The sequence below is a fragment of the Pan troglodytes genome, chromosome 12 (genome assembly GCF_028858775.2).
Source record: "Pan troglodytes isolate AG18354 chromosome 12, NHGRI_mPanTro3-v2.0_pri, whole genome shotgun sequence".
Taxonomy (NCBI): Eukaryota; Metazoa; Chordata; class Mammalia; order Primates; family Hominidae; genus Pan; species Pan troglodytes.
Genome location: NC_072410.2, coordinates 67,721,253 through 67,734,208, shown reverse-complemented (window position 1 = coordinate 67,734,208; position 12,956 = coordinate 67,721,253). Strand labels below are relative to the sequence as shown.

The 12,956-nt window shown below is 39.6% G+C and overlaps 1 protein-coding gene across 15 annotated transcripts in view; it reads left to right on the top strand.

Moving 5' to 3' along the window:
- The window catches only part of EML6 (EMAP like 6), a 251,024-nt gene that overhangs the window by 192,772 nt on the left and 45,296 nt on the right, over positions 1 to 12,956 (top strand). For all 15 annotated transcript variants that reach the window (XR_010149134.1, XR_010149136.1, XR_010149135.1 and 12 more), the window contains 2 exons: positions 10,743 to 10,944; positions 11,055 to 11,181. Coding sequence is in view for 9 of the 15 variants with exons in the window: in XM_063789079.1 (XP_063645149.1) it covers positions 10,743 to 10,944; positions 11,055 to 11,181 (329 nt within the window). In the remaining 6 variants the exon portion in view is untranslated. The remainder of the gene's footprint in view (positions 1 to 10,742; positions 10,945 to 11,054; positions 11,182 to 12,956) is intronic.

The window sequence follows — 12,956 nt, the reverse complement described above, 5'->3', positions numbered from 1 at the left end:
TGGCCTCCCAAAGTGCTGGGATTATGGGCGTGAGCCACTGCACCTGGCCTCTTTTCTTTTTAAATAAAGTTCTACCTTCTGAACCATCATTAAACAATTCCATTCCTCTAACAGCCGTCATCTGTAGTAAGATCACATTTGACTCCCCGAAGTCTCATTTTTTTTCCAGCCTAACCTTTCTAGTTCCTTCAGCCATTTCCCATATTCGATGGCTTACAGCTGTCCACTCCCTTTAAGCACAGTCCAGTTTATCAATTCTTCCTTCAACTGTCTAGTCTAGAACTGTATTCAGTGTTCCAGTTGTAATCTGATCAGGTCAGAGCACAGTGGGACTGCTACCTTCTTGGTTTTGAGTTTTACACTTGTGTTAAATCAAACTAAAATGGCATTGGCCCTTTTGGCTGCCACACTACAAAACTGAATAATAGACGTCAGTCTCAAAAATGTTCAGATTATCCCCAAGCCTGTACTTACACATTTGATTTTCTAAGATCTGAGTACAGAACTTTACATTTGTACCCAAAGAGTTTTATTTATTTCTTCTCAGTGTTCCATCCTATCTCTATCTTTGAATACCTTGTCAGAGCATTTTCTCTCCCTTGCAGCATCATGTCATCCTCTGCTTTCACAATCCCGAGTTCTAAATCATAGAAAAAAAGACAGACTGGAACAATCACACGTCAACTCCAGGAACCTCCCCCTCAATTCAGTTTTACATTCCATTTATTTATTTATTTTAACTAATGAATGAATGAATGACAGGGTTTTGCTGTGTTTCCCAGGCTGGAGTGCAGTGGCACGATCACCGCTCACTGCAGCCTCTACCTTCTAGACTCAAGCAATCAATCCACCTCAGCCTCCCCAGTAGCTGGGATTATGTGCATACCACCATGCCCAGCTAATTTTTTTACTTTTTGTAGAGATGGGGTCTCACTATATTACCCAGGCTGGTCCCAAACTCCTGGACTCAAACAATCCTCCCACCTGGGCCTCCCAAAGTATTGGAATTATAATCATGAGCCACCATACCCAGCTGACATTCTGTTTATTAATCTACACGTTGTAACAATTCTTTAATCAGTAACAGACATTTAAATTTACCCCCCTGTACAGTCATTTATCCTGGTCCAAGAAGACATCATTAAATTCTTGGCAAATGTCTTGCCTAAAGACAAGTGGATAGTGGTCTCTGTCATCCTTAATCTCTCCTTCTAATAAACCAACCAATAAAATATGTGAGGTTAGTTCACAGTGTACCCATTACTGTCTGGTTATCACTACTTCTTTTTCCAAATGCTTATCGAACTCCTGTGTAATATTTCATCCTAGAATTTTCCAGGGATTACATTACCTCATGAATCAATATTTTCCGGAGCCTATTTGTTTTCCCACTGGGATACAAGAACCACTTTGTGTTTGATGCCACCTCTCCTGATTCCTAAACTTTTCAGCTATTACTGTATTATTTCTGTGGTCACGTTTGAAGGCACCTATACTCACGTAAATGAGTTCTGTTTTCTCCTTTGCGGTTTGAAGAACATTCTCTTTGACAGAGGAAATGAGAAATTGACTTTCAGTTCATGTGAAGCCACCTGATTGAGAAGTGTTCCTAACTTTCCTCTATTTTGCTTCTATCCCTAAATATATCTTTCCAATCCTTTTCAAAAGTCTTATTTTTTGTCTTTAGCATTCCAGAAACTACACTTAAAAGTCGGTGCAAGGCTTCTGTATTCATCCTCAATTATTTGCTACTCCTGTCATTTGTACATTTTAACCTGAACATACCAGTTACCTCTATGGCCACTTTGGTTACTTTGGACGCTTTTCCTTTCTTCTCCTTCCTTTGTTAATAACTGATTAGGTTATCATGGTGAGTAGCCCTGAGATACACATCTGATTCTGTCCAGTGTTACCTTCATTGCCCATCCCAAAGCCACCTGGCAACCTTCTGCCAATGATCTGTCACTTACCAGCCCTTCCTATTTGATCAGAATTTAGTTCTAAGTAGCCATTTTCCTTGCTATTTCTATGTGTAAATGAAATTGCTAGCAGTACAAGGCAAAAAGTTAGTGATACCCTGGTTTTAGTAGACCAAGGTTTTGGAGCAGCTATTTAGATAACTAAAACCCCCACAGTACTATTGCATCTTGCTAGTACTTCCCCTACCTGACACGGTGGCTTATCTATATATTACAGTCATTTCAAGTTGTGTTCCTCAGACCAGAGTTCCAGGGAGGTATATCTCAGGTGGGAAGGAAGGAACCAGTGCAAAAGCTCTGGAATCCCATTCCTGTTTCAACAAAGTTACACTATGTTTTGTATTTTGCACATTCATCTTCTGTGTACGCTTTTTTTCTAAGATTTTATTGTGAAGATTTTGAAGCATACACATAAGATGAGAGAATAATATAGTGAACTAATAGAAACCCACAACCTAAATTCTGTAATTTAAAGTAAACTGTAGAATTAAGAAAGAAAAATAAAGATCTCAAATAACCTAACTTTACACTTCAGAAAACTAGGAAAAGAAGACCAAACTAAGCTTCCTGTTAGCAGAAGGAAGGAAATAATAAAGATTAGAACAGAAATAAATAAAATAGAGACTATAAAGAGAAAAGACCAATGAAACTAAGAGTTGGTGTTTTTGAAAAGGTAAAATTGACCAACCTTTAGCTAGACTAGCCAAAAAAAGGACTCAAATAAAATTATAAATGAAAGATGAGACATTATAACTGATACTATAGAAATACAAAGGATCATAAGAGACTACTTTGGGCAATTACATGCCAACAAATTGGATAACCTGGAAGAAATGAAACATATCTGGAAATATACAGCCTACCAAAACTGAATTGCAAAGAAATAGAAAATCTGAACAGATCAATAATGCACAAGAGATTGAATCTGTAATCAAGAACCTCCCAGAAAAGCCCAAGACCATGTGGCTTCATGTGTGATTTCTCCCAAGTATTTAAAGAAAAAAATATTGCCAATCCTTTTTAAACTCTTTCAAAAAAAAAAAAAAAAAAAAAAACTGAAGGGGAGGGAACACTTCTAAACTCATCTTAGAAAGCCAGCAGAACCTTGATACCAAAACCAGATAAGGACATTACAAGAAAACTACAGGCCAATATGCCTGATGAATATAGGTGCAAAAATCTGAAACAAAATACTACAAACCAAATTCAACAGCACATTAAAAAGATCATACACCATGATCAAGTGGAATGTGTTCCTGGGATGCAAGGATGGTTCAACATATGCAAGTCAGTAAATGTGATGTACCACATAAACAGAATAAAGGATAAAAATCATTTGATTATCTCAGTGGATGTGAGAAAAGGATGGACAAAATTCAACATCCTCTCATGATTAAAAACACTTCAATTAGATATAGAAGGAAGGAACTTCAATAAAGGCCATAAATGAAAAACCCACAGCTAACATACTCAATGATGAAAAGCCGAAAGCTTTTCCTTTAAGATAAGGAACAAGACAAGGAAGTGCTAGCCAGAGCAATTAAGCAAGCAAAAGAGAGAAAAGGCATCCAGATCAGAAAGAAAGACGTAAAATTATCTCTATTTATGTACAACATGATCTTATATATAGAAAACCCTAAAGACCCCCCCAAAAGCTATTAGAATTAATAAAGTCCGTAAAGTTGTAGGATACAAAGCTAACATATACAATTCAATTACTTTTTTATATACTTAGACTATCTACAAAAACTGTATCATCAAGACAAATAAAATGTTTAGGAATAAGTTTAGCCAAGGAGGCGAAAGAACTGTATACTGAAATCTGTAAGACACTCATGAAATAAATCGAAGAAGACACAAATAAATGGAAAGAGATCCTGTGTTCATGGAGTGGAAGAACTAATATTGTTAAAATGTTCACACTACCCAAAAAATAATCTACAGATTCAATGTAATCCTTATCAAAATTCCAAAGGCATTTTTTTCACAAAAATTGGAAAAACAACCTTAAAATTTGTATGTAACCACAAAAAACCTGAATAGCCAAAGCAATCCCAAGAAAGAATAAAACTGGAAGTGTCACACTTTGAAATATACATTTCAAACTATATTACAAAGCTATAGTAATCAAAACGTATGGTAATGACATAAAAACAGACACATAGACCAATGAAACAGAATAAAGATGCCAGAAATATATCCATATATATTATATAGTCAATCTTTGACGAGGATACCAAAAATATACGGTAAGGAGAAGACAGTCTCTTCAATGAGTGGTGTCAGGGAAACTGGATATCTACATTCAAAAGAATGAAATTGGACTTTATCTCACACCATTAAAAAAAATTAACTCAAAATGGATTAAAGATTTAAATGTAAGACCTGAAATCATACAACTCCTAGAAGAAAATATAAAGAGCTCCTTGACATTGGTCTTGGCAGTGATTTCTTGGATGTAATAGCCAAAGCACAAGCAAAAACAAAAGCAAGTGAGACAACATCAAACTAAAAAGCTTTGCACGGCAAATGAAACAATCAACAAAATGAAAAGGCGGCCTATCAAATGGGAAAAATAATTGCAAACCATGTTTCTGATAAAGGGTTAATATACAAAATATATAATGAATTTTACAACTCAATAGCAATAACTATGATTTTAAAACAGGCAAATGACTTGAATAGACATTTCTCCAAAGAAGACATAGAAATGGCCAACAGGTATGTGAAAAGATGTTCAACGTCACTTTTTAGGGAAATGTAAATCAAAATCACAGATACCACCTCACACCTGTTAGGATGTCTATTAAAAAAAGAACAAGTGTTGGTGAGGGTGTAAAGAAAGGGAACCCTTGTACACTGTTAGGCCCGCCAACAGTGTACAAATTGGTGCAGTCATTATGGAAAACGATATGGAGGTTCCTCAAAAAATTAAAAACTAATATATGATTCAGTAATCCCACTTCTGGGTATATATCCAAAGGAAATGAAATCAGTATCTTGAAGAGATATCTACACCACAATGTTCATTACAGCATTATTTATAATAGCCAAGATATGGAAACAACTGAAGTATCTATCAACAAATGAATGGATAAGGAAATTATTGTGTATATCTACATATACATGGTGGTGTATTATTCACCCATAAAAAAGAAGGAAATCCTGTCATTTGCAATAATGTGGATGAACCGGAAGGACATGGTAAGTGAGATGAGCCAGGCACAGAAAGACAAATACTTTGTGATCTCACATATACGTGGAAGCTAAAAAAGTTGAACTCACAGAAGTAAAGAGTAGAAGGGTGGTGGCCAAGGACTGGAGAGTGGGTGGAAATGGGGAGATGTTGGTCAAAGGGTATAAACTTTTTTTTTTTTTTTTTTTTTTTTGAGAGGGAGTTTTGTTCTTGTTGCCCAGGCTGGAGTGCAGTGGCACAATCTGGGCTCACCGCAACCTCTGCCTCCCGGGTTCAACCGATTTTCCTGCCTCAGCCCCCTGAGTAGCTGAGATTACAGGCATGTGGCACTATGCCTGGCTAATTTTGTAATTTTGGTAGAGATGGGGTTTCTCCATGTTGATCAGGCTGGTCTCGAACTCCCAACCTCAGGTGATCCATCCACCTCAGCCTCCCAAAGTGCTGGGATTACAGGTGTGAGCCACCACGCCTGGCCAAAGAGTATAAACTTTTAAGATAAATAAGTTCTGGGGATCTGATGTAGAGCATGGTGACTGTATTTAATTATACTGTATTACTTTAAATTTGCTAACAGAGTAGATACTAAGTGTCCTCACCAAACACACACACACACACACACACACACACACACACACACACAATGGTAACTATGTCATGATTAATGCATTAATTACCTTGATTGTAGTAATTATTTCACAATGTATGCATATATCAGATTCTGTTGTACACCTTGAATATATAAAATTTTTGTTAATTATACCTCAGTAAAGCTGGAAGGAAAAAGTAAATTTTAGACATCAAGATACTTACCCCTAAATGTTTCATCATGCATATTACTACCTAGAGTTCAAGATTTGCTTATGGTATTTTTTAAGTAAAATTTATATACAGTTGAAATACATAAATGTTCAGTGTTCCATTTGATAAGCTTTGACAAAAAGCTCATATACCTATATAAACAGCTCTTATGAAGATACATACGCCATTGCCACCCCAGGCTGCTTCCTCATACTCCTTCTGGGCCAGTCCCCATGCCCCCTCCCTCCCTCAGCTGAAACAACTGTTCCAATGTTTTTCACCATAAATTTTACCTGTTTAAGAATTTCATATAAATGAAATAGGTACTGCTTTTTATCCAGCTTCTTTCACTCAGAGATGTTTCTGAGATTTATCCATGTTGTTGCATAATAATAGTTCATTCATTTTCATAGCTGAGTAGAATTCCATTGTGTGGATATAACAGTTTGTTCATCCATATTCCTATGATGAACATATTTTTCCAGTTTTTGGTTATAGTAAAGCTGCTATGAACATTTTTAGACAAGTCTTTGGAGACATATGCTTTCTTTCTCTTAGGTAAATATATAGGAGTGGAATTTCTGAATCATGGGGAAAAATATATATAACATTTTAAGAAACTGCCAGACCTTTTTCCAAAGTTGTATCATTTTATATTCCCACCAAAAATGTAAGAGTTCCAGTTGCTGATATTCGGTCTTGTCAGATGCATAAAATTCAGCTGTCCAGGGGAGTAGATAGTGCCATCCAGTTGTGTTTTCAGTTTACATTTCTCTGATGACTAAGGATGCTGAGCACTTTGTCATCTATTTACTATTTGGGAAGTATCTGTACAAATCTTTTGTCCATTGTTTTAAATTATCTTTTCATTCTTGAGTTCTGTGTATTTCTTGAGTTCTCTATTTCTTCAATCAGATTGAAGAAATAGATTCATAGCTTAAACTACTAGCCAAATATGAATTATTTTGATAAAATCACTTCTTTTTTAAAAAAAATTATTTATTATTTTTCAAGATGGAGTTTTTGCTCTTGTTGCCCAGGCTGCAGTGCAGTGGCGTGATCTCGGCTCACTGCAACCTCCGCCTCCTGGGTTCAAGTGATTCTCCTGCTTCAGCCTCCTGAATAGCTGGGATCACAGGTGCCTGCCACCATACCTGGCTAATTTTTTGTATTTTTAGTAGAGATGGGGTTTCGCCATGTTGGCCAGACTGGTCTGGAACTCCTGACCTCAGGTGATCCACCTGCCTTGGCCTCCCAAAGTGCTGGGATTACAGGCGTGAGCCACTGCACCCAGCCTCTTCTTTTTTTTTTCAACCTGATTTTTCTGGCACACTTTCCTTCCCAAATACATGAATCTCTTGCCAATGAATATTTCCAGCTGTATAGTCACACTTGTCCAACTGCTATCACTCTGTTGAACAAAGTTCATTATCTGTTATGAACTTGAATGGTTGTGTCTTCCCAAATCTGTGTTAAAGCCCTAACTCCCAATGGGACTGTATTTGGAGATAGGTCATTTAGGGAAGTAACTAAGATTAAATGAGTTTATAAGGGAGGGGCCCTAATCTGATAGAATCAGTGTCCTTATAGAAGAGATGCCAGAGAGCTAGCTTTCACTCTCCACACACACACCGCCCGCTCTTCCTGTGAGCACACAGTGAGAAGGCAGCTATCTACAAGCCAGAAAGAGAGCCCGCACCAGGAACCAAATTGGCCAGCACCTTCATCTTGCCCAGCCTCAAACTGTGAGAAATAAATTTCTGCTGTTTAGCTACCTGGCCTAGGGCATTTTGTTATGGCAACCCAAGCAGACTAATGTCCCATGCCATTGCTATATTCTCGCATTGAGTTCTATGTCATCAGTCTTGGTGATACCTGTGAGATCTTATTACCACCACAGAGCTCTGTGTCCAAAATTCAAGTTCCATTTGTTGGCTGCTAAAATCACGTCACTATCTTGGCTCTTTTTCTCATTCTACTTTCCCATGAGTGGGCATCTCTTCCAGGCATTTTTCTTTCCATGCCAGACAAGTATCTTTATTAATATTCAGTTTTATAGGTTAAAGCCTTCCCGATTAGATCATTAGTGCCCTGACAGCCACCTTGTCCCAACCTCCATGAGACAGACCCTATCCTTTATCAGAGACTTAACAGGAGCACAACCCATTTTTGTAGTACCTTAAACCATGGACCAGAAAACCAAATTGTTTTTTGACACCGTCTGTATGGCCTGCTGATTGCTTCCCGTAGCCTCCCTTCCCTTCCGAACCTAGACCCTTTTGCTAAATGGAGAGGCTAAAATACCACTGTGTCATTTGCATTTTTAAAACCCTCCATGCCCTCAAGTCCTTAAGTTTCCTCCTCAGAATGTGAAAAGCTCTGGAGGATGATTCTTCAGAGAGAAACTTTGCATGGAAAATTTTATAGACAGGGAAACTGAAATGTGAATGTAGGGGAGAGTGCACAGCTTTCACGAGATTCTCAGGAATTTCTTCCCTACAAGGGATTGACAACCACTACTCTGGAGACATATTCCAGATTTTTTTTGTTGCAAGATGGAGTCTCACTGTTGCCCAGGCTGTAGTGCAGTGGTGTGATCTTGGCTGACAGCAACCTCTGCCTCCCAGGTTCAAGCAATTCTCCTGCCTCAGCCTCCCAAGTAGCTTGGATTACAGGCATCCACCACCATGCCCAGCTAATTTTTGTATTTTTAGTAGAGTCGGGGTTTCACCATGTTGGCCAGGCTGGTCTTGTACTCCTGACCTCAAGTGATCTGCCCGCCTTGGCCTCCCAAAGTGCTGGGATTACAGGCATGAACCACTGCACCTGGCCATATTCCAGGTTTTTCTGGTGCTATCATCCATTATTTCATCACTTGATGGATAGAGTTGTGGTGAAGCAGCAAGTTCTGATGGGTGTAACAAGTGCAGTTTGGCTTGAAGACCCAGAAAGGTCATTCATCCCAATGGCTGTGCCAGGTCTTGAGGACGTTTCCTCCGTAGGCCCTGCCGGGAACCACTAAACATCCCTGCCAGTGTCTTCCTCTTGAGACAGCAGCTGGTTTCGCAGAACCTTCTGGCAACTGTCAATTCCCTTTATTGTTGCATGGAGCAGTGATCTTGTTTCCCATTCTGAGAATCTTGAATCACCCACTGCTGCAGGAATCTCTGCCTTGTTAAATCTCTTCAGTGGCCCTGAATTGTTTCCTCTCTCTCTCTTCCTCTATGTCCCTTTTTTCCCCTCTGCAACCTGAATCTCATCCCTTAGAGTCTGTTTTTCCTTGAACCTTTCTTTTTGCATTTTTTCTTCCCATCTAGAAACCCTGTGTCCCTCTTATAAGTTGAGGGTGTAGAGAGGCATTTCTCATGCTCTTTTACTTCTGTAAAGAAACAGCTTGCATTTGTAGTATATAAACTGGATGTGCTCCTGCTTCCAGCTAGAAGACCAGCAGGGCACATGGCTGCAGCTGCTGTGACTCTCCTCTGTTTCCATGCCTTCTGGATCTCACATGTCTAAATGGGTTTTTCTTGGAAATTCTTTTGTTCTGCCTATTTGCTAGCAAACTAATGACTCTGGAGGGCCTCCTGGAAATCCTACCTGCCTGTTTGCTTCAGGAATCTTTCTAGGCTCAGTACTCTGCTGAGGAGTGGGCAGTTCCGCTCTGCCATCAGCTAGTAGTTGGCCAAATACAGGGCGATCTTGACTAGGAGTATTACAAAGTCACGAACGCTCCTGCACCTGTTTCCTGCTGTATGTCTGTGCTGTTTTCAGATTCTGTAGCATGCCAGTCCAAAACCCTCTGGGAGCCACTTGTAAATTACTTAATAAAATTTTCATCTAGGATACTGGTGACTCTCTCACAACCTCAGACAGTGCATGTGGCCTTCCATATTCTGTAAGGTATTCCCTCGGAGTCGCTGAGAGGATGGAAAAACTCCATGTCTTTAAATGGCTCCCGCTGCAGCTGTTTTTGCCAGGCTGTGGCTCATGAGCTGAATATGGAAGCTCTTTCTGGTGCCAGCTTTGATTTTGCACCACTTGTCAGGACTGCCCTGGCATGAGCAGCTGACTCACATTCCACCCTCCACCCTCTGCCCTCCACCCGGGGATAAAGGTGGGGTGGCCTGGGCACACCACTCCAAAAAGCTTTTAGTCGTTACTGATAAATTGGGTTGTATGTATTTGGCTATGTTTGTTGAAAAGGAGCTTTGCTTTAAATCAATGTTTGCGTGTTTGTATTAAAAATTCTTTCTAGCGTCTGTGGCAGAAACTGTTGTGTTCATTTTACATCTTAGTTGAGGTCCCAGGTTTATAAGATATCCTTTGCTCTTCTGCCACTGCCTGGACTATGGTACAGAAGTCACTGTAGGAGATGGCTGTGAAGACACTTTTGATCTCAGATGTCAGCCAGACTCACAGTCAGGAGTTTACACTAGAGACCTGTGGAGGCAGCACATTTGACATTTGTGAGAACCAGAACAAGCTTTTTATATGTCCATAGATTCCCAGAAAATAGGTTCTGTAGTCTAACATTTCATTCATTCCCTCAAAAATGTATTGAGGACCTATTGTGAACTGGGTACTGTTTGAAGAAAAAAGAGACGTAGTGCCTGCCCACATGGAGCTTACATTCTAGTTGAAATGTAGGAAATTGCTGTTGAACTGTTTCCTTTGTATCCAGTAGAAACCAGTAGAAACTAATATGGATAAACGAGCCCAGAGAAAGGAATAACAGTGGCTGGGGTAATAACCAATTTCGGGCTTTACAGGGACAGCATGCAAGATTCAAGAAGTACGTGGGGCACAGTGCACATGTCACTAACGTGAGGTGGCTGCACAATGACTCTGTGCTGCTCACGGTGGGCGGCGCCGACACAGCCCTGATGATCTGGACCAGGGAGTTTGTGGGGACCCAGGAGAGCAAGCTGGTGGACAGCGAGGAGTCGGACACCGACGTGGAAGAGGATGGAGGTGAGCCCCCCACCTGCCACGTGCCTCCTGCGCCGAATGCACCTCCCAACACCTCCCTTCCTGGGCCACTGCAAACCAACTGGCTCCCCAATCTCTTTCTGTTGTTTGAGGCTATGACAGCGATGTTGCTAGAGAAAAGGCCATTGACTACACCACCAAGATTTATGCTGTGAGCATCAGGGAAATGGAAGGCACCAAGCCACACCAGCAGCTGAAGGAAGTTTCCGTGGAAGAAAGGTATGGTGTTGCCAGGTTTGCTTGCTTTTATTATACCTGATGACAAGAAACTTGTTTAAGCCAGAGTGCATTTTCTTTGCCCTCAAAGTTGCTGTTTAAGTCAGTCTTTTATAAATCTGCACAGAGTCTTCACCTGTACACAGGCTTAAGCTGAGAAAAAATTGCACAACATCCCAGTACGTGGCAAAGGGCGGTTTATACTTTGTGGAAGTTGGTTATGGAATGTGACTTGAATAGACATGAAATTTAGTTGGACTACGCTTCTCCATGCACAGAAAAAATGCTAGGGCAGCCCCAAAGCAGTCCTGACTGTGGCGGCTGACAGGAAAGCCTGCTGACCAGCAAGGTAGGAGGGAGGACAGGCTTCTGAGGTCATGGGGGAATGGTTGCGGAGTTGTGAAAAACCGTCTTCCATTCTAACCAGAATCTGTGCCTTATACTCCATTCACTTGGTGTATCTTCTCTTACTGTGTCTTCATTTGCCCAGATTTGTCCAGGTGGGTTTGGCAATTCCAGCCTATCCCATTTGGTTTTATTGCCTTGGATCCTCATATGTAGAATGAGTGTTTTCTAGTATTATTTTGGGGCTTTTCAATGTGCTATTTTAAGTATTGATAAGAATTGTCAAACACTTTAGCATTTCTAAAAAGAAAAGCTCAGAATTACTATATTACTTAATTTATCATATTCATGCTAATAGTGGATATTGAATAAAAACTCTTAATAACTAAAGAGAATTTCATGGATCTCAAAGATGTTTTAAGAATTCTGTTGGCTGTTCACATTGAGGTGGGCTCGATGTTGACAATACGCTGGTCCCACAATATATAATTTATGAGATTCAAGTAGTTTGCACTTAGTATGGCTTTCTGCCTAACAATAATAAGTCTGACCTATCACTTCTTACTATTATGTGGGGTTTTAGATGCAAATAAATGTAACCTCCTCCTCCTCCTCCTCCTGCTTAATTCAGTGCCAGATGTTAAAATAAACTTGGTAAATGGTGGGTGTGCTACTGGCAAGAAGATTGAATCTAATGCAAAAAAGCCCTAATTTTTCCCTAGCATCTTTGTTAGATGTTACAAAGATCCAGAGCTTTCTTTTAAGAAAAACTTAGAGATTTTTCTGCAGTGGTCTTCATAGTTCATTTTGATTGCAACATGGTTTTAAAGTGGCCACAAACAGAAAATAATTTTTAAAAGTCCTAATTCTAAGAATTAAGGGGAAAAAAGAACCATATGCACAGAAGTGCATGAATAGGCCTCCCACTTAAATAATCCAATCTAAAAAAATGTTTCACCTGAAGTATACATTCCTTTGGGAAAAAAAAATTACCCAGCCTTTCTAATTTCATTTCTAGTTTCACGTACCATTATGAAATGAGTTGACATGGCCATTATCCCAAGGGTGTTTCGGGCTGATTTCTGTAACTCATTCGTACGTCATGCTGAGATTCATGCTAGCCACCAAAATATAATCATTTAACCCAAGCTCCAAATTCCAAACACTACAGCTGATTTCAAACCCAAACCAAGGCTCACCTAATCCTCTTCTTGTCTCATTGCCTCTTTGGGCAAATCTGTCAAAATTTCGTACTGCCAAACTTAATGAAAGGTAGGAGGACTGATGATAGAGAGGACCCTAAGAGTTTTTCATTTTAAAATTCAGAATTTTCACGCTACCCCATTTTATTATCAAGCTATACCCCATCAGATAGGAAACTGTATAGTCGCATACACTGGAATGACTTTTTTTTCATCAAAAGGAAAAAGCCT